At 36.3% G+C, this 27,778-nt stretch overlaps 1 protein-coding gene across 1 annotated transcript in view; it reads right to left on the reverse strand.

Moving 5' to 3' along the window:
* Cntn3 (contactin 3) overlaps positions 1–27,778 on the reverse strand; it is a 217,076-nt gene that overhangs the window by 40,095 nt on the left and 149,203 nt on the right. The window contains exons 11-12 of the mRNA XM_048354886.1: positions 12,457–12,584; positions 11,372–11,547 (exon numbers count right to left, since the gene is read on the reverse strand). Coding sequence (XP_048210843.1) covers positions 11,372–11,547; positions 12,457–12,584 — 304 coding nt within the window. The remainder of the gene's footprint in view (positions 1–11,371; positions 11,548–12,456; positions 12,585–27,778) is intronic.

A 27,778-nucleotide genomic window follows, 5' to 3' on the forward strand; every position in this document is an offset into this window, starting at 1 on the left:
AATGGTAATAATTAAACATAGAGCTAAATTTCTGTGGATATACATAAAAACTTACTGCTTATAATTCTGTATCATCCTTAATACATGTGACACATTTTATATAAAATGAAAGGGGCTCAAGTTACAATGGCATACCCCTAAGAAGAATAATTTATCTAATGGATCAGAGTTTGTCATTATTTGTCTTTGCTCTCCTGTCAGATGTACGAAATCTAGTGAGAGATGTGGCCCTTGTAGAGTGATCTATGACTGGCACATACAATTGAAAGTAGGTTATGTGAGGTCATAGTTACAGTTGGCATAGATGGGGAGAGAATGATGAAAGGGGTGACACTGATTCAAGATGCCTTTAACTCATACGTTGATGTGTCGAACTGAATCTCTTGTACAACTATGTAAAGGTAATAAAAATAGATTTAATAAAAAGGAAGGAAAATGAATCCATTGATACCAAGCAAGAGTTGTTTGATTCATAAAAAATCCTCACCACATTATGCGAAATGACCTAAGTTTACCTCTGGTACTAGTTTTTATTGCTATGTAACAACTTATTCCAAAACTTCAGGATTTATGAAGACAACACATCCCTGTTCTATACCTGCTTGGTTGGAGTGGCTCTAAGGGGGACTGGGAAATTCATTTATAACTGACAAATTAGAGTTGGTTCTTGGATAGGTGGTTAGCAGGATCTGGGGATCAGAGGCTTTGGTTCTTGGTTCCTGTGTTTCTTTACTGGCCAAGTTGGATGCAAACATCTTGAAGATTTCAAGGGTAAAGGGATGGATGGATTATACCACTCAATGGAGATGAGTAGCAAAAGTCATACTGTGAGATGAACACATTAGAAAAGGTGTGGTGTTGCCATGTTTGGAAAACACAATCTGCTACATTCCTCTAAGTCTCCAAGTGTGTTCCTACCAGAGCCTTGGGTAGATGACCTAAAGGGACTACAGAAAATAATTTCCATGTCCTCTGCCATCCTTTTGGGCTTCCTCTAGAGAGGAACCAATTGTGATTTGGGGTTATTTTCTTACCATTATTCATCTTTGCAGGCTGTCCTCTGCTGATTTTGCTAAGAGCCTAAAACAGAATAAAAAATTGCAAAGCCCTGGACTGAACCCCTTTCCTTTTATGTTTTAGTTTGTGTGTGGGCCTGGGAAAAGACTCCCAAGGGCTCAAAGGGAATAAAATTATATCCTCTCCTAGGAGAGTTGCTTCTAAAGGGATCACACTACTTTTATTACAATTGCAGTCTATTGTATTCCAACATGTCCCTCATACTTTAGAAGCACAGATTTTTTTTTATCTCAACATCATATTGAAATGCATAAAGACTGAGGTTGATATCAAATGTGACTATCAATAGACTATTTCTGATAAAGAACATGCTGTAATATTTTAAAATCACTGAAAGAAGAAAGGCTTAGAAAACCAGAGCGTTGTCCATAATTATAATTTTAAAAACTAACCAGCTAAAATTCCTGATCTCAAGCCTAAACTTTTAAATCATTCAAATGCCCTATTTTCTTCTACACTTTCTTCTTTGTGTTCAGATCAATTAAATGAGGTAATTAAATGTTATGCCTTGCAAAGTAGAATGATTTTTCTTTCTGACACTGGAGCATAAAGTCTAAGCCACCATGAATAATATAACCCAATGATAATAAAGAAAGCAATTTGTGGATTAAAAGTAAGACAGTGACTCTGAATGGTGGTTTCTGGTCATATCACATAAGAAGCTTATAAGGTGCTGCTCTCGTCAGGGGTCAGTGTTCACCCCTGTAATGCTACCTATTCAGGAGGCTAAAACACAGAGGATTGTGTTTTGAGGCTAGTCTGGTAGAAAGGTCTGTTTCCAAACTAATCAGTTGTAGCCAGGCTGGAAGCATGGCTGTAGTGGTAGAGTAGAAGCCAAGCAAGCCAAGCAAGTAGATGCCCTGTTTTTACCTGTAGGACAGCTCCTATATCCTCACTGTAAACATGGGAGAGAAATGCCATCACACTCTTACCAGGAGTGAGGGAGGAGTACTCCATCCACCCTTCTGTTCTACTCTTCAAAACAAAGTCTGTCTTCAGGAGATATTTCATACTAAACTTCTAGGATTTTATCAGATTTTAACTCAACTGAGGGAAATAAATAGCCAACTCAGCTCTTCTGCAGACTTCCTGTACCATGTAATAGGGGCAAAATGGACAAGAGTCAGTGAAATTCACAGTCCAGGGCACAGGGCCATCAACAACATGGAGACCTACTATTACAGGACTACAATTCCACTCACTTTATACCTTATTGCTGCATTATTAAAGGGAAATTTACTGCAGTCTCTTTTACTGACTATAACATATCCTCCTCTCAACAAAAAGTTACTAGGAAATTCTAAAAGGCTATAACCACAATTTGAAGAAACTGAACAGTCATAAATATCCGGATGCTGGAATTGTAAGACCAGGAATTTTAAAACATACTAATGCTAAATGCTTCAATAAAAAACACTAAACATGCATGAATAAATGGGTGCTATAAATTGAAAGATGGAACTCCTAGGGAAGATTCAAAATGAAATGATCAAATGATCATGAAAATGATCAAAGCCACAGTAGAAGACGTAAAGAATGTCTTATATAAACCACAAAGTTAGCTCTGAGATGACAATAAAGCTACAAAATAACACAAGGATGGCTGAAAATTCTCCAAATTCTTGGATACTAAGTAATATGTTTCTATATAATATATGAGTTAAATAAGAAATAGCAAACCAAATGATAAAAAAGAGTTTGAAGTATATGCTAACAAAAACACAACCTCAAAACTTGTGAGAGGTAGTAAAAGCAGTGTTTAGAGGAAAACTTGTAGCATTGGGTTCATGTAATAGAAAGAAAGGTAGGTCTAGGATTAATATCTGCCTCTACCATAGAAAATTAGATAAACAAGAGCAATTTAAATTCAAAGGAATCAGAAAAAAAGAAATAAATGTATACCAAAACCCAATGAAGTGGAAAACAGTAAATCAATAGAGAAAGTCAACATAAACCAAAGATGGGTCTTTGAAAAGATCAATAATATCTATAAAGCTCTAACCAGCCAAAGGATAAAGAGAAATGAGAGTAATCAATACCATCAGAAATGAAATCTGGGACATAACTAAAGAGTCTATGGACATTAAAAGCATAATGAAAGAACATGTATAATTCTTTTTCTCATAAATTTGATAATCTGGATGGAAGAAATGTATTCCTTGAAAGATACAATTGGTAACACTCATCCAAGAAGAAACAGTCACAATTGGCTTAGACCTACTATAGAAATTAATAATTTTCCAAAACAGCAAGCACCAGGCCTAAGTGGGTTCATGGAAAATTTCAGCAAACACGCAAAAAATTATAGTGCTCTCCACAATATCTTTGAAAATTAGAAGAGGAGGAAATACTTTCTCCTTTAGTCTCTGAGACCAAAATCAAACTAATAACCAAATTAGAGAACTACATTATAAGTATGCATTAATATATCTTATGGATATGTATGTATATATATCATTATCAAAACATTAAAAAATTAAATCCAATCCAAAAAATTAATGAAAACTCTTAGCAAAAGAAGAATATCAATGTACTAGATTACGTGAAAATGAAAACTTTCCTGAGTGATGTAATTGACAGTTAATAGGAAAATGACAACCTGGGTGAAGTTATAGGCAGTGAATGAAAGATCTAATCAAGACTTTAATTGCCTTCTACACTTTCTTTTTCCAGTGTTAGGGATTAACTCAGAGACATACATCTGGTAAGTGTGTAGGCAGCCACTTGACCCATGTCTTCAGCTCTTTTTAGTTTAGTTGTTGTTTGAACAGGATCTTGCTTTTGCCTAGGACCAGACCAGAACCATAATCTTCCTATGGTCACTTTCCCCATAGCTGAGATTACAAGTCAATATGGTCAATGTGCCTAGGTTTTTCCTGCCCCTTCCTTCCTTCCTTTCTTCCTTCCTTCCTTTCCTCCCCACCTCCCTCCCTCCCTCCCTTCCTTCCTTCTTTCCTTCCTCCCTTCCTCCCCCTTCCCATCCTTGCTATTGTGTTTTAGACAGGGTTTTTCTAACATTTTTTCCCAGACCAGCCTGGACTAATCATCTTCCCACTTCTGCTTCTGAAGAGCTAGCATGTCAGGAATGAGTCATCTCACCTGGCCAAAATGTTCTGCATTTTAATAGCCAGATCAAAGCCTAGGAATTTGCAATTTTCAGAAGTTAGAGAAGACTTACGCAACAGAAACTCATCAGCGGCAGGTACTGGGAATTTGTGTCAGTGAAAGATTTCATGCTGTGGCTCAAAGACAACTGTCCAATGGACATCTGACATCAATGAGAAAAATATCTGATATAAGCAAATGTAAATTTCATTTGTTCAAAATTAAATTTTTTTGTATAATCATCCAGTCAAGTGGTATTTTTTTTTTGTGTGTGTATGTGTGTGTGTGTGTGTGTGTGTGTGTGTGTGTGTGTATTTCTCTATCTAGAAACTTTTATTCCTACCTTTGTATTTCCTCATAATTAACACCATATTCCCATTTTCATTTTTGTTAGTCATGGGCTTGAACTCAGGGCCTGGGTGTGGTCCCTGAACTTTTCTGCCCGAGGCTAGTGCTCTAGCACTTTGAGCCACAACTCTATTTCCAGGTTTGTAGTGGTTAACTGGAGACAGGAGTTTCACAGACTTTCTTTCCTAGACTGGCTTTGAACCATGAGCCTCAGATCTCAACCTCCTGAGAAGCTAGAATTACAGGTGTGAGTCACAGGTGCTGGGCACAGAACCCATTTTCTGATTGTGAGGAGTCAGACAATTGTATATCTTTCTTAGAATTCAAATTAGTAATAAGCAAATGGAGAGATTTCAGCCTTTGAGAAATGTGAATTTGGAAGTAAAAAGTTACTGCTTTTTAACCATCTGTAGGTGAAAAATTTAAAAGTCAAGGGGAAGGAGATGTTCAGGAAATGATATGGGAAAGTTACAGCTTTGCGAGCTGTTTCTGCAGTTTTCCTGGAAAGTTAAAACAATCCTGTAAATGCTGCCTCCATCCTAGGAATGACACTAAACAGCATGCACTCACATGCATGTCTCAGTTTCCTGCCCATCACTCTGAATAAAATAACATCACCTCCATCTTATCCATGGGAAATATAAGGCAGAGACAGTTAAAGATCAACAGTACATGGAAGACTGAAATAGGCTTGAAAACTTGTATGAGTTCAACCGGTACATATTCAATCTAATGAAACAATTTCAGACTTACGCAAAGATTTCTAGAACTCAATAATTCTAGACATAAGCAAACATATCCAAAACTCTGTGAAGTAATCTTCTTTTAAATACTACCACGTGTTTTTTTTCGTTTATGACACTGCTGTGGTTTGGACAAAGTGATATACCTTAAGCCATGACCCAGCCCTTTTATACTTTAGTTTTTTGGGTTTTATTGACTGAATTTTTGGATAGGGTCTCATGTAACTATTATAAAGGTCTATGTTCCTATTTCCTATACCTCTGCCTCCATGGCAGAGATTATAAGCATGTATTTGCCCATCTTTCCTGTTGCTTGAAATGAGACTGTACTAAAATTTTGTCCAAGCTGGCCATGTACTATGAACTTCCTGATCTCTGCTTCCAGTAGCTAGAATTACAGAGACAATACGCCCTCTCACTTGGCATATTGACAACTGTGTCCTGTACATACTCTCAGGATTATTTAAACTTTAATCTGGTTGGGATATTTTAGGACTGTGAAAAAATGAGAAAAATTAAAATATTTATGAGGCTACCTATTTTAGGATCACTGTACATTTTCTTTGTTCCATTCTGTCTACATCTATGTATGTATGTATGCATCTATATATGTGTATGTGTATGTATGTATGTATGTATGTATCTAATTTACTATTTGAGAAAGTATGATATATACTCCTCAATATGCCATATCGGATCACGTATCTATACATACGACCCTGTATGTGTTCATATGAAAGTTTAGGTCTAATTTTGCATATGAGAGAAAATATGTGCCCTTTGTCTTTCTGTTCCTAGCTTACTTCACTCAGTATCACTCCCCTTCACCTTGCCACCAAATGAAACACTTCACAAATTTGCATGTCATCCTTGGGAAGGAGCCATTTTCCAATTGTAGACTTTTTTCCTTTTCCTTTTTTTTTTTTTTTTTTTTTCTGGTTGTGGGGCTTAAATTCATGGCCGGAGCCCTATTCTTGACCTTTTTCACTCAACCACTGTGACCACAACCCACTTCTGGTTTTCTAGTGGTTAACTGGAGATAAGAGTCTCATGGATTTTTCCTGCCCTGGCTGGTTTTGAACCACAATCCTCAGATTGCAGCCTCCTGAGTAGCCAGGATTATAGGTGTGAACCATCAATACCCTGCTTCCAATGTTAGTCTTTTGTGCTACTGAAGAAATTGCTAAACTGTTCACCTTAATGAATATTCTACTTGAAAGCACAACATATGATTCTAGTTGTAAGCAGTGATTGAGCCTCTGTGTGCCTGGCCAAGTAAATGGTAAGAGAAATAAGTGGGTGTTGAATATCTAATGCATTCACCTTTCTCTAGCTGCTTTGGGGAACACTTTCTGTTGTTGATGTTGTTTTGTTTTAAATTTTATTTCCCCCCTAAACAGCAATACAAGAAACGTTGTGCTTTAGGTAACATGTTTAAGAGGAGTCATTATAATTTCTCTGGTGTGGTTTTATGGGTTCATTATTGGATCTATACTCTTAATACTCATTCCAGGTCAGCTCATGCTTTGAGTTCAGACAAGATGCACAATTGAGAAGATAATCCAAGAGGGAAATGTTTAGAAACCCAGAGTATCACCATAGTTTGTACAATCAATGCTTTCTTCAGATCTGTATTTACAATATACCTATGATAGCTTTGTGTTGTACAATGGCTGCTGCTTTCCAAATAGTAGTCTTTTTCCCAAATAATTCAAACCAATCAAGCCCAAGTGACCACATCATACCGTCACACACAAAGGCTCAATTTTGGAGATATCTTTTCTACTACTGAAAGCTGGAAAATACATCAAGCCTTAAGCTCATGAGTAGCTGCTGCAACCAGAGTGAGATTGTGGCCTGCGGGAAATAAATCACATAGAAGTGAGCTAGTTAAATGAATGGCAGATTGGTTGTCACTGCTCGGCTTCTTATTGCTTCCAGTGACTTTTATTCTCACACAATCTAATCCATCATAGATCCAATTCCACTGAACGTTTGTAAAATTATACAGCTTGGTTCTAGACATTCTTCATTTCTAAAGTACTGGAAACACATATGATTTTTCAAAGCATCTACATTTAAACACCCTTACAGGATATACTGAATGCCTCCTATGTATAGACTAGGATCTTTCTGTTTACAGTAAACGTCCATCATAAGACATCTCTTAGGTCAAGAAAGTCAAAAATACCTCTGAATGTTCTTAAAATCAGAGTGATATTATTAGGTAGCAGGTCTTTGGACACTGTCCCTTTGTTTCTCTTGGCTTTTGATCCATCACTACTCTCTTCCAATCAGTAGACCTGGTATCAGTTTAAAGGACAGAAAGGTATTATCCTGGGGAAGATGATGGAATCTTTTTACTCCTCACCGAGTACATGATGATTATATATGCATATATAGAACATACTTATTCTGGGACATGATTCTCTTTTTATTTGTGAATATATGGATACCATCCAATATGAAAGTAGATGGACATGGGCCAAAAGGAGGAACATTAGTATTCAGGGAGAGACCAGAAGGTGAAATGAAAGATCAGAAAGGAAGGAACAAAAAGTTAACTGATCCATCAACAATAAGCAATGGTACCCTAGAACTCTTATGTGTGAGGGTACACATCCTCAATCACATCTCACCATACCTCTCAAGACCTGAGTGGTACATTTTTGGACAGAAGTGGTAGCCTGTTTGCTGATTTAGTTACATAGCTTCTCTCACACCCACACCAAACACACATAGATGGAGCACAAACTTAGACCTAGATTTCCCCTTCGTACCAATTGGCTTTAGATTCTTGATTTAATGAGCTTTTATTGAAATGTGTCATTCCAATCTTGCAGAAACCTGTGAAGGGTATAATCATTGTCCTTTAGTTGACTGTTTAAGAATACATAACAGAATTAGTCTAAATTAATACAACTTCATGGTTTAGTAAATTTCACTCCAAGATATATGAAAAGGTAATCAGAATTCAGTCCTTCATCTTTAAAAACATATAACTTCTGGTGAAAAATTCCAAAACTCATAAAGTTCTAATAATTTAGACCAAATCTATTACATAATCTATTATGTATAGTATTGTACTAGAAAGTCAGTAGCTATGAGATAGATTTTCATTAAACTAAACGACTCTTTCACCTTTAAACAAAGACCTTTTGATCCATATTGCGAGGCAGTTTTTCTTCTACCGAGCATCTTTGCTCGTATTTTCTCCTTTTTTCAAATAAGAAATATTCTATAAATCTACTGAAAAAAAAAGACAAGCCGACAATCTAGGCATTAGTGTGCATGCTGTAATGAATACAAAATCAGAGAAGAGCTGTTGTATAATTCCCTTCTCATGCAACAGAAAACCGATTTACTTAATTGCTGTGCTTAAGGCCAATGCCATCTTGTATGGCTTTACTGTTTTATACTGATGGAAGAATATTAGGTTCCTAATGGTACCAGTGAATAAAAAAATTCATAGGCCATGAACTCCCATGTTATGGAAGGAACAAAATTGGCAAGCGATGGCATTAATTTATGAAATTTCACGTTTCAGACACTTGACTCTTTACAGAGATGACTTTATGCCTTCTGTAGAGCTCATCAATGCTGTGTAAATCAGGAGAGTTAAATTACATTATCTACTGGCATGTTCTTAACTACAAGTTCTTCTTACAGAAAGCAGCAATTTGCTTCTGCTTTTGAGTATTTCTTTGTGGCTTCGAGCATTTTTTGTGTCCTATTAGAATCAAACGACTTTAGATTTTCAATCTTTCATTACTCATTTCCTTAGGACTACCTAGTGTTGAGGGTCTTATATTGGAAAAAATATCACCAAGAGTTTACAATCCAGTTGATAAATTACAAACATAAGTATAAAGATAACTAATACTTCAAATTGATTTTCTTTTTTCTCTGTCCAGTTACTAAGGCTTTAATACAGAGCTTGTTCATTTTGGGAAAGTACTCTGCCACTAGAGCCATGTTCCAAGCCTTTTGAAATCAAGGCTGCCTGTCTTTGCCTAGGCTGGCCTCAAACTCACAGACAAACTCACAGACTTGCTTCTGCCTCCTGAGTGGCTGGGATGATAGGTGTGAAGTACTATGTGTGGTTCCAATTACATTCTTAAAGAATTAAATGAGAAGAGGAGCCGTGTTAGAGAAGTCTTTTCCTGCCTGGATAAGGAGTCTTTATAAAAGTAACACGTTAGCATTTTATTCTAACCAAGCCTTTTGTCCAAGGAGGAATGAACAGAGATGTGAATGTTATAGAATGGCGGCTGTGAATATCAGCACAATCTTTCCTGTTATTGAAAAAAAAAACTAGGAATGATTTTTTTTTTTTTTTTTTTTTTTTTGGCCAGTCCTGGGCCTTGGACTCAGGGCCTGAGCACTGTCCCTGGCTTCTTCCCGCTCAAGGCTAGCACTCTGCCACTTGAGCCACAGCGCCGCTTCTGGCCGTTTTCTGTATATGTGGTGCTGGGGAATCGAACCTAGGGCCTCGTGTATCCGAGGCAGGCACTCTTGCCACTAGGCTATATCCCCAGCCCTAGGAATGATTTTTTAAAATCGGCATTTAAAGCAATAGTAACATGGTAAGTTGAATCAGTGGGAATAAAACAAGAAGTACTAAGCTGGGCCCTGGTGGCTCATGCTTATAATCCTAGCTACTCAGAAGACTGAGATCTGAGGATTGTGGTTCAAAGCCAACCCCAGCGAAAAAGTCCCTGTGAGACTCTTATCTCCAATTAACCACTCAAAAATTGGAAGTGGAGCTATGGCTCAAAGTGGTAGAGTACTAGCTGTGAGCAAAATAGGTCAGGGGCTCAGGGACAGCACCCAGGCCCTAACAAAAGAAAAAAAAAAAAGAAAACAATTACTTCTAGAATGAAGTGAGGTCAAATGACAGAAATGACAATAAAACTCTACCTAATGGTGGCTTAGGTACCTGACTTTGCAATTTCATAAAAATTTCTTTTTCCATGTTCTTTTCTTAGAGTAGCCATAACAAAGTTCCACAGACTAAGTAGCTTAAAACCACAGGCTTGGCTTCTCACAGTTCTGGAGTCTAAAATCAGACGCTGATAGAGCCAAGCTCCCTTCAAATCTCCTTATGTGTGTGTGGCTCCAGGCATTCCTTGTCTGTGGAAGGATCACTGCGACCTCTGCCTCCATTACATGCCTTTGTTCCCCTGTGTCTGCACCTTCCTGTGTTGTCCTGCTTTCTGTGTGTCTGTCTTACATTTCATTGGTTTTCATAAGGATAATAGATAAGGGCTGACCCTATTCCAAGATGATCTGATCACATGTGAGGCATAATAGGATTGTGAAGGCACACAGTTCTGGGCTTCCATCAATAAACGAGATGACTGAGTGATAACATGACGGTACTCTTCAAATCTCCAGTTCGAATATGTGGAAAATGAAGAATCTTACAGCTCATGTCCAGTGAAGCTGCAAGGAAAACCTGGGATGAAGTTTCTCCTCCCACTTTACACACTGGCTGGGATGAAACAACCGGACCAAATACATAGTAGATGTAACTAACATTCACCTTCAGCATAAATATGTCTGTTAAAAGCAAATCCTTGAATAAGAACATTTTTCTTACCATGGGCTACAATAATGAAATTTTCATGGAGAATAACATTTAATATAAACACAATGGACACTGACTTTAATTAAAATTATAGGGGGAAGCTGGGTTCTGGTCGCTAAAACCTATTAGCTATTCTGGAGGCTAAGATCTGAGGATTGTGGTTTGAAGCAAGCCAAGAAACAAAAGCCTGTGACTCTTTCTTCCAATTAATCACTGCAAAAAGCTGGAAATGGAACAACTCAAGTAGTAGAATGCTACCCCTGAATGAAAAAGCTCAAGGACAGTGGCCAAGTTTAAGCCCCAGGACTAACATGCATGTGAACACACACACACACACACACACACACACACACACACACACACACACACACACACAGAGAAAGAGAATTTATAGGTTGAAGTAAATGTATTTGATTTCTAGTCATTACAAAAAAGAAATGAGATTTTTGTAGAGGAAGTATGTCACAGACATGCAAAATATACAAAGTATAAGTAAAGCACAACTTACCCCACCTACTTTCTCAAAGTGAGAGCCGTCTTTCTTAAAATCCGTGAGGGCACCATTGAAATACCAGGTAAATATGATGTCTAGCAAGGGGTCGTGTTGCACCTGGCAGGGTAAAATCACGCTTTCGCCCACGGAAACATCCATGTTAGAAGGTGCCAGTGTTATTCTTGTTGGTTCTATTGGGTAAATAATGCACAAGCAAGACGTTGGCATTTTCTTGTGCTGAAAGCACGTTTTACAAGTAGTATATGTATCAGAATGATAATTTGTTTATGCATAGATATACATACACATGTATGTAATTAAAAATCCTCAAGGTTAGAAAAAGACATTTTAATGCAGAGCAATATTTTATTGGTTTCACAAATTCTTGTTAAAGGAATTAAGATATCTGAGCTTATATAATATTCTTGTTTAGGAAATAAGCCAACTTTACATAACGATTTATAACTCTGACAAAAATCAATTTCAACTCAATTTTATTTCTTTGTAATATATAGGGGCAAGGCCCGAGGCTGGTGCTTCATGCCTGTAATCCTAGCTACTCAAGGGATTGAGAGCTAAAGAAGGGAGTTCAAAGCCAGTCAGGGCAGAGAAATCTGTTAACCTTATATATCTATTAACAAGAAAATTAGCCAGAAGTGGAGCTATGAGCTATGACTCAAATGGTAAAGTGCTCACCTTGAACTTAGCTAAAGGACTGTGCAGGCCCTAAACTCAATTCCCAGTAAATATCTTCACAAGCTTAAGGAGATCTTACGGACATAGAAGATTATTTCATAAACTTGAATAATTACAAATGGAGAAGAGAAAGTGTGCCTGAAAATTCATATGCTCCTTGGAATTTTTATTGCCATCACACAGCACAGTCATGAATGGGTCCCTCCCCCATAATACAATCTGCTATTCTGAAGAAATATTAAGGGCTGTATCCTTGACAATCATCTGTTAAAAATGTGAATGCAAACACTGGCTCTGTAATCACAATGCAATGCAGATTGAAAAGATAACCATAGCTTTCTTTAAGCATATATATAACCCACGGCAGTGTGTTGCTAGACAAAGCATTCTTTAAGTGCACTGACCTGTAACAACCAAGCGTGTTGTACCATTTGCTCTTCCAAACTGGTTTTCTGCAGTGCAAGTGTAGTCTCCAGCATCAGCCTTGGTCACATTGGTTATTCTGAGTCCTCCATCACTTAACAAAGAAATCCTAAAATATATAGAAATCAGATAAATATGTGTGCAACCGTTACCTTTTTCAAGTGTAGTGATTTTCTTTTTACAGTAGTGCTGTCTTAAGCAGAGGATGGAAGGCATAATTCATCAGTTTTTAGTGATTCTGGAAAAAAATTTACACAACACACTCAAGAGTTGAGTGAAAAAAGGTATTCTAGCAATTAGAATGTTGCTTGGTATTAGTATGCAGCTTTTCCTAACAGCATTACTTAACTTTACAGCTAATTATGGTAATGCCTTTATCAAAGGAGTATGAAATGTTTTCTAAAATGTGTATATTGTGATAGATTCCTAATAGCTTAGTCTTAAAAGATTGGAGAAAACTAGGCACGGGCAGCTCAGGCCTATAATCATAGCTACTCAAGAGGATGAGATCTGAAGATTGTAGTTCGAAGTCAACCCAAGTAGAAAAGTCCTCATGAGACTCTTATCTCTAAGTAACCACTCAAAAACAGGAAGTGGCGATGTGGCCCAGGTGGTAGAGCACTAACATTGAGCACAGTGAGGCTCAGGGACAGTGCCCAGGCCCCAGGTTCAAGCTCCACAACTAACCACCACCACTACCAACAAAAGTTTGGGGAGAAAAAGTATGCATGCTATTATTTCCTTTACCTTCAAAATGGTGTATGAGAAATGAGAAACCTGCTTGTCTTACATTATGAACAAAGAAAGACACATTTGACTCCAAAAATTATCAAATTTTATAAACGAAAAATTGTGTATTTCCCAAAGGCCTATTATAAAGAATGTGGAGAACTTGATAGGCATTCCTCTGGAACCTGCAAACATAAAATTAAAGAAATTAAGGCTTAAGTATATAACTGTTTAATTAGGGAAATATAAATGAATGGCTCACAGGTAAAAGGCAGTAGGAGAGTCCCTTGCTTACAGTATGAGCAAAAGAAAGCCTCCAGCTCTTTAGGAATGATACTCTAGTCAGAGCCACAGACAATGCATCACTATGTGAGTGTATATGAAAACTGTCAGAGTCCTGAGAAATACAGTGAAGAACAGAAACAGGGGTGATGCAGTAGAGACTAATTACTTCTGGGTCTCCAGAATGGATCATTTCAAAAAAGCCTCTTAGAAGGGGTATCATGTACACTCTGAAGGAAGAATGAGATGTGATGAACTTTTTAATAGGCACTATATATTTTTAACCCAAGTTGTGTACTTATAATCATACTCCCTTTCTCTAAATTATGATATTCATTGTTATTCATTCCATACACTTAACATTTAGGATCTGTTTTTATCTTTTATGATTTACATCATTAATGCATGCATGCAGTATCTATGTAAATGAGCGAAAGCTTTAAAAATGATTGCAGCCCAGTATCAGGATGGTATCATATATGTAAATCATCATCAATAAATATCTCTACTTTTTGAATTATTTAGTAGATAGAAAAGATGATGAGGACATTAAACCAGATAGGAAGATTTCAACTTGGTCTCTATTAGTATTTTGGATGCAGGATTTTTAGGTGTGTGACAACAATGTCATAATTAGTGCACCAGATGTGTAAAATACACATGATGCGGATGTTATGTTACATACATTGCAATCATTCCTTTACTAGCCTGCGGTCCCCTTACACTTGTATCCTGGCTGTGGTTTTTGAAAGAGGAAGAAGTGGGACCCCATCAGAATCTTGGTACTGCTTGTCCCTGGAAGTTTGCTGTATGTGTGATAGTTTCTTAACGATGTCAATATTTAAAACAAGAGTTTGGGAATAATGGCCTCGAAAGCTAACCAAGGAATAAGAACACTCCATTTCAATTTGGAAACATTAAAAATTCACCAAGGTTCCTAGTTACCATTCAAGAAAAATGTTTTATATCTGGCTTTCCTTCTACACTTTTTGACTGTTTTACTAGGGGGATCTAAAATGCACAGCCCAGTGCTTTGAAGAGAAAAATCAAAGGGCTTTTCAAAAATGAAAAACACTTTTTAGAGCTAAAATTTCCTTAATGAGTATGAAACAAATGAACCCCCACAGAGAAGTAAAAATGAATGAAAAGGAAGAATCTAGGGAGATGAGAATTTGGGGAGAAACATGAATAACAACGTTGAAGAAGAAACGTCAATCGCGTGATTCTACCTTCCTTTCTCCACCTGGACAGAACTTGCTTAGTCTGTTCTCTGAAGCATCACACTGTCTTCAAGAAAGTCTATGTGGTAAGGCTCAACCATTCCTGTGTGCGGGGACCTTTCTCTCCCACGCCCTTCTATCTCTCCTTCACTCACATGCTTTCACGCTCATAAGCCTTTTCTCTCACACATGCTCTCTCTCTCTATCTCCCATACATATATACACATATACTCATATACATAAATGTATAAATTATGTATATGTATCACTTATGCACATTACATTGCCATATCCATTACCTTTATAATATATATATATATATATATATATATATATAAACATAAAAGATGAAACCATAGAAGACTAGGTAAAGGGTTTAGGAGTGACTTCTCAAAAATACATAACATTAGGGAAGAAATCAATAGTGAAATACTATGGTTAACAGGACAGATGTTGAGTAAAGAATGGGAGAGAAGACAGTAGACTAGAAAGCTGGGAGGAGAAAAGTCTGAAAGGAAGAAACAGTACAGTTAACAACAGCATTGTTCACAATTCACACTGACTGATAATTTTTTTATCTATTATTTTTTTTTTCAAATTTTTATTATCAAACTGATGTACAGAGAGGTTACAGTTTCATATGTTAGGCATTGGATACATTTCTTGTACTGTTTGTGGCCCCAACACCTAAGAAAATAATACTTGATCCAGGATCTCACTCAATAAATTTTATCTATTGTTATTTAAAAGAAAATGCAGATTTGATGGAGACTTTTAATATGGAAAGGCAGGCAGCTGGTAGAAAACCTGGGAAATCATGAAGGCCTTGACATGAAGTGGTAAACTGATCTGCTCGGAGTTACAGAGTACAGACAGATTTAAAAGCTCTCGGAAGTTTTCATCTACCACACTGAGGGAAATAAACTTTAAAACAAAGTAAAGAAGCCTCATGTTGACTGCACAAATATTAAACTTAGATTTATAACTTCTGATTTTTGCATTACAAAGCCGAGATGATTAGTTTCCATTATTTTCTCATTCTACGAATTACAAAGTCATCAGTTATGACTACAACATATTTGGAGTATCAGAAATACAAGAAATGTTTGGTACATGCCTACCATGTACCAAGCACTGGCTTCGAGTCCCACTATTACAAAAAATAAAATAAAATAAAATGAAAAAAAATGCATACAAGAAATCTTTTGCTGCATTAGCTTTTGTTACTTTAATCAAAGAAACATATCTTCATTATCATCCTGAAAGGAAGAACAAATTCAAAGGCAAGACTAACACCTTATGAATCTTACAAGGACTCCAAAACAAACATATTGACTCCCAAAGAATGCAAACTCTGTGGATCCTGATATTTTGAGCTAATTGGATATTTTTTCCTAAATTGCTTCTTCCAGTAAGTTCTAAGAGGCCCACAGGGCATTTCACACAACATAAAATAAACAATATTCGGTAAATGGATGGAGTAATTGTTTCTCAACAGAAAACCTTCAATAACCCAGGCTTCCCTACAGAGATTCAAAGTGAAAATTTTATACCACTTCACTATAAATGAAATTGCTTTCTAAGCTTTCTGGGAACAAGTCTTTCTGCAAATGGATATGGCTGAAAATGTAGATAGCAATGAATGTGACTCTAGTCTTGGCACAAAAGTTAAATAAAGATTCATGAGATTTGCATTCAAAAATGTATTCCGGTTTTCACTGAGAACTATGCGATTTAAATCACTGTGGCATTTTAACTTTTGATCAGCTTTGTATTATATTTGCATACGTATTTTTTATTGGGCTTTCTTTTTACAGTAAGAGGTTAATTATATCACTTAACTTTGCCAGTCTATAGTTTGGTATAAGTTGACATAATTGTGCTAAGCTATTAAATTTATGACTTCATAAAAAAATTGTTCAGAAAGTATTCTGTGTCCTAAGCAACAATGACCTAGTCCTTATACTTGCATTTAAATATGTATAATAACTTAGCATATTGCAGAAGGGGAAACATATCGAATATTTTGCATATAAGGCAAGGATTTTACCAACACCATTTTCCCCTTGCTTATGTTCTGAATATTACGGTAATTTATTCAACTTGAATTTTCACCAACACACTGCAATTGTACATTTTCTCAGCACATCTCAGAGAAGGGGAGATCACATGAGATCATAATGATTAAACTCTGCTGTACAGAAAATAACAAGGCTGTTTTGGATGGCACCTTCAGAGTACATATTCCAAGAGATAGATGCTTACAATTAGCTGTAAGAGAAAAGTACTCACAATGCATACATTACAGGATAAATAATGACAGTTAACAAAAGCAAATATACATTGATGAAAATGCATGAGAAAATAAATGTCAGAGGCCAAAAAAAAAGCAGACACTGTATCTTCTCATTTTCAACTGCTCCTGCACCCACACACTGGGGAAGTACTTCCCTTTGAATTCTGAACAACCTGCAGAAAGTATTAGGAAAACATTAGACTTTTCATATTTTTAGTCATATCATTTTGGCCCTTCATCTAGAAATCCAATGGCGTTACTTTAGTGATTCATTAGAGAGAAAATCTCCCAGGAAAAGAGAAACAGAATAAAGAAGATTCAACAGTTAATTATCCTATTTTTGAGTGAGTACCAGGCTGATAATAAGAAGCTTTGTTAATTTTCAGGACACAGAATTTCCATGGAGCAGACACTTGAGGTCCTAGAGAAAGATGAGCTTGGCTTCATTCCACAGCCTAAAGACATACATTGAATTCAGATCAATTAACATGTCTTCATATTCACAGGGAGCAGAGACACAATTAAGGAACATTTCTTTCATTCCTATTAAATCTCCCAAATGTCTATTATCATGACACATATAGTTGGAGCTAAATTCATCCTTATGAGAGTGACTCAATAGCTTTCCTTAAAAAATGGACTTTGACCTATGGAACAGAAGGCCCCCAAAGGAGATTTCTAGTCTAAATGCTTATATACAGGTGTTTACCTCAGTTATTCATGAGGCACAGATTATATGCATGCTTCTTATATGAAAAGGATATCTGCAAAATATTAATATTCAAATGTATAAGTTAATAACACAAATAGTAAAGGACAAAGGAGACATAAAATTTTCTGATGACTAATGAATTAAAGACAGTTTCAATTATTTAATTATTAAAACTTAAAAGCATTTATACAAGACTCTGTTCTCTGCCGCAGAGAGAGACAGAATTAAATCAATGAAAATCACAAATCTAAATATTAGTTTTATTACTTGTATTACAGGTATAGCCGACATTAACCTACTCCAATGAGCAATGATGGTTCTCTGATAACTTCATCTTTGGAAGAGACAGTTAAGCTCCTTGAGGGCATGAAAATAGCCATGGGGCCTTCCATCCAGCACAAGCTTCTTACTGTATGATCAAAAGAATACCAGGAACTACGCATTGTCTACACCAGGCAGACACTAAACAGAAAAAAAGAGAAAGAACTGAGCCACGTCAGGATCTGAGTGTCCATCTTCTTAGAGAACAGAGGGCCTATATAAAAGTCACTTCTGAAAGTGTGGACTGTCAAAGACTAGCTTTGTCTGCAGAAGAGGAATTCCATTGACTCAAGGGGTGTAGAGACTCAAGGGTTGTAGAGGCTGCAAAGATTATTCCTGCTGCCCAGTAATGATTCTTTCCATTTAAAAGAAAATTGGCTCCAACATTGATCTTCCTTGGGGGAAATTCCTTTCCTCTTCCTGGTATCCTCTTTTATCTTATTTGCTTAACAGACAAGTGACTCTAGGAGCCTACCACCACATTAGGTTGGGGATAACTCTAGGATTTGCATTTCTAGCAATTTCTCAGGTGCCTCTGGTGCTTTGGAAGTAGGGACCACTCTTTGAGAAATAGCTGTGCTCATGGGGCTTCTCCTTTGTTGAACTTTGGTTTATGACAAACACATATAATTAATTCACACATTCTAGCACTGGTCCTGACAAGACAGCATGATGTCTATTGCCAACATTTCTGGGCTCATTCAATTTCCTAACAATTCCAAAGTCAGACTCCTTTTCCTTTTCTTGTTGTAATATCCTAAAATTAATTCTCAGCTACTGTTCTCAAATCCCTAGAAGATACAAGCAAATGAGAGTTGGTATTTTATATATAATCTTTTTCAAACAAACATTTGATTTCTCTACAAATATGAAGAAGTCAGAAACAATTTCTTATATAGGGAGAACTAGGTTTTATCATAAACCAAGTATAGTCCAACAAGCATCACACTTGCTATTGAGTTCTTGCAAGACAGAACAGTTTGCCTTACTATTTCAATTCCAAGGTCATTTTCTTTTATAGATATTCATCAATATTTAAGTGGCTCATTTACAACCTTATTTCAGCTTTTCTCACATTACTAGGACACAAATTTCTTTTAGCATTTGAAAACTCGTCAGATACCATTCTGAAAAGCAAATGTCTACACACACAAACACACATACACAGAGCAGCAATTTTGATAAACTTGAGGATGAACTAAATTGTCTGAAATTGTAATGGCATCAGATTAGAAACTCTGCTAACAACAATTTTAGAATCCCTTTGTCTTATTTGCTTCACTGTTAGCTTTTCTAAAAGTGCTTTAATACTAGTCTAGCTTTAAGCATTTGGGTCTTCATTTTCATGCTGGAAACTTCTCTTACCCAACATTCTTGATGCTGTGCTTACACTTGAAACCAATTTTAGTCCAAGCATACATACAGGTACAAATATTCTTGGAAAGTTAGCTAGAAAAAAATTGGTCCCTTTATTACTCCAGAATCTTGAGTTTAATATATAAAATTACTTCAAACAATCTTTCGTATTTTAAGGATGATGAAGTACTACATTATCCAACATTTTCTCCCTGAGCATCTACTGGATTTGGATGTATGATATATACATATTCATTTTTTGTCCAACAAAGTGTTAGATACCATTTATCAAATAGTTGTGTTTTGTCTATGAACATTGTGGATTCATAACAAAATTATTAGTAATATAAATCTTATGTTTATTAATTGTAACAAAACTATGTGCCAAAATTGTGAATTGTCAACTAAAGAATTAAAATGTTGGCATGTCACCTATAAACCAATCCCAGACATCTATAGAACAGCTTTTGTAATAAGTAGCAAAAATTATTAGGAAGGATTTATATTGTCCTAATGTAACTTAAATTATCTATAACTGGAACTCTGACATACTTGTTCTCTCCTACACCTTCTTTTTAATGCTCACTCTCTGTGTTCATTAACAAGCTGTCTCAAATACTGCTTTGGAGAGATATAAGCAACTAAATAAATTAGAAGACACAAGGTTATGAAAGGCTAAGGTGAGAAAGAAATAAATGGTATCACATAAAATTTAAAATGATCAGAATAAAAATATAATATCTAATCTTAATCTATTATGACTCATCTAAATATATTAATGCTGTAGAAACTTAAATGTCTCAAGTATCATTATGGCAAAGTTAAGGTTTCTTCTTTGCTTAAAATTTGAATGTGAAGGATTGGAAAATAACCTATTTTTTCAAACCAGGAAAATATTTTGTATATTCTAGCTTCCTTATAGGATTTTCAGGCTCCAAGCTAGTGAGGTAACTTTTCTTCCCACAAGGCCTGCGCTAGAGGTGAAGCCTATATTAAGATAGAATTAGAAAGTGTACAAATAAGAACATGAAGAAAACAAGTCAGAGTAATTTTTTTCTTTTGAAAACTCAGTGTCCATTTCAGGACCCATGTGACAGATCATATAAGTGACTTTTCTCCAGTAATTAGCATATGGCAAGATTAATGTTCATTACTATTCTTCAAGTTTATTTCCCTTTCACAGAAGTGCAGTAGCAATGTACCTCATGCAAATATTCACTTTATTGACCATTGAATTCATCCACCCACCCATCCATCCATATACCCACCTACCCATCCACTCATACTTCATTGTGTGAAAGAATTCAGGAAGTTAAAAGTATACTAAAACATAAAACACTTTCTATATTTTAAATAAGAGTTGTGAAGTACAAATCTATTGCAGTCTTTTAATATCAATGATACTTGTAATTATTAACAATTAAGATATGTCCACAATTATAGTAATGATGTGGGAAACTAAGAGAGAAAAAAAATCAAAAATCAAATACATATGAATTATCCACAATGCACTATGGTTTGGAAAACGAAAATGAGTATCAACTAGATCCTATATTTTAGGGACTGAAAGTGTAATGTTCCAGAGGAATCCATATTGCCATAAAAAGTAATCACTTTATATAAAATTTTTCATCTGAGTTACGAAGTCACTCGGTTCCACCTCTGAAATATGCAGTATCCTCTTTCCAATTTGTACTACTTTACCCTAAATCAAGCCCTTTGAACCTAATGCTCTGACAGCTAGTTTGCCTTCCTTTCCTCAATAAACTCTCTACACTGCAGTTAGAATTATCTTTTAGCCAAATCATGTGGCCCCCTTGTTGTAAAAGTTCAAATGACCTTACATTCCATGTAAAATAATCCAACTTTTTTATTATATTCTCCAAGGATCTGTATTTATTCTTGGCATGGTTTGACAGCTTTTATTATTCTTCCTCCAAACCCATGATCATCAGTCACCCTGGTCTTCTTTTTCATTCTCAAGTAAGCCAGTATTTTGTTCACCTCAAGGCTTTGTCCTAGGCAGCAACCTCCTTTAGAAGACACTTGTCATAATTCTTCATGTGATCAATTGCTTCTAATTCAGTTATCTGCTAAAATCATTGCTTCTTTAATTAGGTCTTCTTAAAAAATACTATATAATTATACCATTTTCCTATCCTTTCCCATCCCATTCTTAACTTATGGATACATTTCTTCTCTTCCTTAAGAAATGTCCCAAAGGAGGAACCATGCTTTTTAAAAAAAAATAATTCTTAAGAAATCATAAAATGGTCATTAAATGAAAGATGTTTTTTTTTGTTTTTTTGTTTTTTGGCCAGTCCTAGGCCGTGAACTCAGGGCCTGAGCACTGTCCCTGGCTTCTTTTTTGCTCAAGGCTAGCACTCTGCCACTTGAGCCACAGCGCCACTCCTGGCCATTTTCTGTATATGTGGTGCTGAGGAATTGAACCCAGGGCCTCATGTATACGAGTCAAGCACTCTTGCCACTAGGCCATATTCCCAGCTAAACGAAAGTTTATGAATATGATGCCTCTTGTTCAATGTCACCTATTTTATCATTCTCTGTCCTCTCAAACCTCATCCCTTCCCTCAATTTTCTTAATTTTGTAGGACATGCAGAGAAAGAATAAAATCATGTCATTTTCAGGGAAATGGATGGAACTAGAACAAATCATGTTGAGAAAAGCCAAGCTCAGAGAGATAAATGGTGCATGTTTTTTCTGACATGATTTCTCTGAAATTTAAAAGATTGGGATACAATAAATTATACAGGATGCTAGATACTCACATACAATGAGACCAACAGAGGATACTCTTAGGAGAGAAACAAATGCTCATGTACCTCTTCATATTTATATGAACTTAAAGGTACAGAAACAAGAGATTTCTTTTTACAAGAAATGTACCCAAGGCCTAATGTATAAAACTGTAACCTCTCTGTACATCACTTTGATGATAAATAAGAAAAAAAATACTTGAAATAAAAGAGATCTCTTTTTCAAATTTTTTGATCTGTCTTCTTTTCTTCATGTATGGTGCATTCAAGTGTATATCTTTGGGGGAGGGTACAGAACTCAAGAGAAAAAGGGTGACAAGTGCAGCAGTGGTGCTCATCAGACATAAAAGAAAATGAGCCGTGAAACTCATGGGTCGAGATGGCAGGGAGGGACCAGGAATGTGGGAACAGGACACATTGTACTAAAGGAAATGTACTATTACATAACCCATGTAATTGCATTACCTCTGTGCATCATCTTTATGATAACAATAAATTATTTAATTAGTGCATATCCTACAAAGCAGAACAGTTGCTCTTCATGCGCTTCTCCACCCCACATAAGCCATCTAACCCTCATTTGGGACTTGAGAGAGGACACAGGACTTGTTACAGAGCCCATACTAGCTGATGCGAACACCATGAGGAGAGACAGTGGGATTGCATGAGGGAAGTGTAAGGCACTATAATACCAGAATTCAAGAGAATGAACCAGGATCATGAATAGTTTCAGGCCAATCATGAGTTCCAGCCTAGTCTGGGCTACATCAAAATGCTCTGTCTCTGTCTCTGTCTTCTCTCTCTCTCTCTCTCTCTCTCTCTCTCTCTCTATATATATATATATATATATATATATGTATGTATATACACACATATATATTTAATTAATTTAAAAGTAATGAAAACTAAGAGGAAATGGTACATACATTTTTTTGTATACCAGTTTATAAATGCTAATGCTACATAAGCATTAGTTCAAAAGTAAATTCCTGTTTCATTCTATCTTAGACATAGGAGGAAATAATGCAAAATTAGGAATGGTATTGCAGTTGTCTACCACTGTAGTGATTTTCTTTTTCTTTTTTTTTGGTTGTTTGGAATTTGGGAGACAGCAGGAATACGCTGGTTGCACTGGGCTGAGACAAGTGCACGTGAAGGTTTGAGGGAAGGGTTCTATGGAGCTGATACTCCCAACAAAGAAAACATTGAAACAAGGCATGGTTACAAATTAATTTACTCAGTCCTAACAACAAGCTGGCTTGAAGAAGATTCCATAACCTATGTTTTCAGATTCATTGATCAGTTTTCCTTTATCAAAGTTGTGACACAGACCAAGTATTTATTCAACTGTCCCAGTTTTCCTAATCTATAAGTAACAAATTGGAAATAAGGACTTGGGCACCACATGGTCAACTGCAAGACTTTTAGTTGATAAGATTTTCAGGGCATTTGTCAGCAAGTTTGTGAAAGTAATTTTTGAGTGGAATTTATTTATATAGGGAGGATTAAAATAATATTCTCCTAAAAGGAAAGACTGTGTATTCCTCTTTTTTTCAGTCAAGTCTTATTAATCTTAAGATGTATGAATGATATCATGGAAAAAGGCAAGTAATATTAAAAATGCATCAGTAGATCTCTATCTAGGAACCTTTGTTGGAGCCACTGTAGTAATTTTCATTTTTTTCAAATCTTTACAGCTTGAGTCCAATGATATAATGGAGTCCACCAGGATGTGTAAATGGGATAGAACAGAGCTATACACAATTTCTCCAAAAACCAGTTTGTTTCGCCCACTTTTAGACAAAAGTATAACAAGAAAAAGGCCCCATTTATAAATAAATAAACCAAGACACAGTGGTTGTGTAACTGCTCTAACACCATACAAGTGGGCAAATGGAAGACCCAAGATTTGCCCCTTGTCCTTTTGAGTTCAATGCTTTGCATTTTTCATATGCTAAAATTAAATAACGGAGCAATTAAAACTTATATTTAACTTCATCTGACACAGTGAATAATATGAATAGCAATTAGCATACTGCATGCCAATTAGGCATAAATAATTCATGTAAATAATGAAACAAATACACACACTGAAACTTAAGCTGTGTTGTTGATAGGGAAGTTGTGTAGTATGTTTTTTTGGTGGTATGGAAAAGTGGGATGTTGAAGACTTCTGGTAAGTGCTATCCCAACTCTAAAGTCTTGGATCACACTGATTCTTTGTATTAGGGTCTTCATTCCTAAATTCTCAGCTTAATTATCTTTCAGGAAATAGGAGAATGGGGCAAGTGAACTCTTTCCTGTTCTCCTCACAAAAAGCAGAGGGGACAGGAGGTACTGGTTGTAAACAGTTAAGAGAAGAAGGGCCTTCTATACTCTTTGAGAGTCTTGCACATGTGCAAAGGACTGTTAACCTTCACTTTAAGAAAAATGGCCTCATAATAATCCTTTCCTTGGAAGGAAGCCAGGGCAGAAAAAAATCAAGAGACTCATATTCAATGAACTAAATAAAAGTCAGAATTGGAGGTATAACACAAGTAGTAAGAGTACCAGCAATGATGCAAAAATGCCAAGCTAGGCCTTGACTTCAAGCCTTGGTAAACGAACAACAACAACAACAACAACAACAACAACAATAACAAAGTTCAAGTATGTAGACTAAATTATAGGTTCACCTTAATCAAATAATCCATTTCACTATAAAGTTTTCCACATGCTCCACAAATCATGGACTCCTTGAGGGTCCTTGATATTTCTTATTCATCTACATATTCCTAGGGCTGGCCTCCATCCCCAACACTGAATAAAGACAAATTAGTGGACAACATGAAGTACCTACTTGCCAGGCAGGAGACAGGAACATCAATCACTAATCACATAACATACAATTCCTTGATGTGGCAGCATCACATATATTAAACAAAAATTTCCCCATGTGCTTCAAAGTTCAGCAGCTAGAAATTAATTTGGAATTAAGTATAGAGGAAGTGAAGGATTTGATGAGATCCCAGCTGTGTAGCTGAGGGTGTAGATTAATTGAAATTCACTGAGTCCTCCACCTACCTGAGAGCGGGTAGGAAGTACCTATCTAGATAGGTGGACTGGAGGGAGGGGAAGAGAGCAGTAAGGGTATTTTGGTGAAGGCAGTGACAGAAAGTTGATGGAGAAGGGAGCAGCTTTTTGAGCACTATGAAGAAAATAGAATCCAGGGTGACCACATTGTGCAAAACAGGGGATAAAGCTGGGGGAAGGATAGGCACAGACACAAACCATTTGGCCAAGAGTATGCGCAAAAGGCAAGTACCCCCTGATACACGAGCAGGACAATGACATACTGCTGGACACCTCATTGCCAAAGAGGCTGGGGCCACGAAGAGGGGCCATGTTAGAAATGCCAAGTGGTCCTGGCTCTGCCTCCCACCAGCCTGGTTACTGGCAAATGTGGACATGCTGCTGGCTTGAAATTCCTACCACTCCATCACTCAAGTGCAAAAATAAAGGGATTGGTTTTTCTGAGCATTTCCTGAGCTTTCAATCTCTTACAAATAATGCTTCATGGATGTAGGATGAAATAAGTATAAATTGTATGTACATTTTATTTGAAGTAGAATCTAGAGAGAATAGATTTCATCTTTATGGGATACAGAACAAGTGAACAAAGTCACATAAGTATTCTCACAACCAAAGATAAAATATTCACCCAAAGCTCCCCTTGTATCTCAGGGTCGCCCTGGGCCACTCATTTGCGGCCTCCAGCAATTAATGATCATATCCCTAAAACTAAATATTTCTCAGGACTGTCACTGACATGGAATAATATGACAAATAATGATCACAGATTTTTAAAGCCAGATTCTAATTACATGTAAAAAATTACATTAAGGATTAGCTAGTATATTTTTTAAAACACTATCTGGCATATGACGACTCATTTTTTTTTTTTGTTAAAGAAACAACACTATTTCTTTCTTTAGAAAACACATTTCTACCATCTTAAATGCTGCCTAACACATCCAAGGCAATTTTAATGTGTTTAATTAGAAGTAATGGGCCATTCTTTGACTTCCTTTTAAACTGAGGCAATTGTAATAAAATATTTACTGTTATAAGCAATACCATTCAAATGAAAACCCTCATTTTTAAAAATAATTGGCTAATGCATTTTAAGTATCATTAAGTGATACAGCAAAACTAAAAGTTCTCCAAAATTATACAACTGGCTATTTCCTCTCATAAACCATGCATGCTCATAATCTCTATGGCTTTTTTCCATTTCACTTTGCTTACAGTAGATAAAAGATCCAATTTTAATTTGTCTGTTTTGTGTGTGTGTTTGTGTGTGTAAAAACACATGGGTTTAAAGGAATGAATGGAAAAGCTCTACATCATTAACACCTGGCAAAATACTATCAGATTTTCAAAATGGCATGACATTTATTTGAAAAATTGCTTCCTGCAAAAAGAAAAAAATAGAAAAACAAAATGTCTTTACCAAATAATGGGTGATACCAAACCAAAACTGAACAAAAAAATCTTTATTCAAAATTGTATGTTGTGATTTTGGAATCTAAGATGGTTGAGCAGCAAGGAAGTTAAATTATCCTTTACTTAATAAATCAATTACCCAATGAGATTGCACAGACAGCTCTCTCCACTTGTGCGTGACCATGATCTTCAAAGAAAGATACCCACTATTGAGTAATGACATCCTACATGCCTGTATCCACTACTTCAAGATAGATACTATCTGCACATTTATGAGGCCACAGTTTTCCTGGGCCTGTCTCTGAAATACCAAATTCATACAAGTTACTTCTAAACACATGTGTGTGTGTGTGTGTGTGTGTGTGTGTGTGTGTGTGTGTGTGTGTGTGTATACACACACCCTTCACCTGGCTTTTCAGTAAGTACTTCGCACTCAGCAAATTCCAAACTTAACTCAATAAATCTTCCTGTAGTCCTACCATTTGTAATATTTTCCCATTATATCAGGTCTTTACTATTCCCAGAAGCCTCAACTAGAAATCAGGACTCATCCTGATGCTTATCATTTCTTCAAATCATGAATGAATCTTATTGACCATTAGGTCCTGTCCATTTCAGTGCTTTTCAATCCTTCAAGACTTCTCTCCCATTTCCACTGCATCTCTCCCACTCTGGCTGTAGGATGGTCTTATTCAAATTGTTGGTTTTCTGCTGACTGGGGCTTTGGCCTTTACTTCTTCCACTATTAGCATGATCTGCTTTTTAAAATATAAATTTGGTTCTGTAACAATGCTACTTAGATTTTTTTTTCTTCTGTTGTTTCTCAGTGTCCATGGAATAGAGTCTGAACTTAATTTGGCTTACAAGGTCATTGACAGTAAGATCCAAAGGCATTTCTGCAGTCTTGTCTCTCTGCATCTTTCTCTGCAATGGCACCCTACACTAGGAATGTGCTAAAAGTTCAGTTACTCAAATACTTTCCATGGTCTGAATATGTCTATCCAAAGCACCTATTAAAACCTTATCCCCCATTGGGCTAGTAGTAAGAGGTATGGACTTTGGGGAAGAAATTCAGCCCTGTGGGCACGACTCTTACAAGTAAGATGAGTGCTTTTATAAAAGAG

The sequence above is a fragment of the Perognathus longimembris genome, chromosome 10 (genome assembly GCF_023159225.1).
Source record: "Perognathus longimembris pacificus isolate PPM17 chromosome 10, ASM2315922v1, whole genome shotgun sequence".
NCBI classification, from domain to species: domain Eukaryota; kingdom Metazoa; phylum Chordata; class Mammalia; order Rodentia; family Heteromyidae; genus Perognathus; species Perognathus longimembris.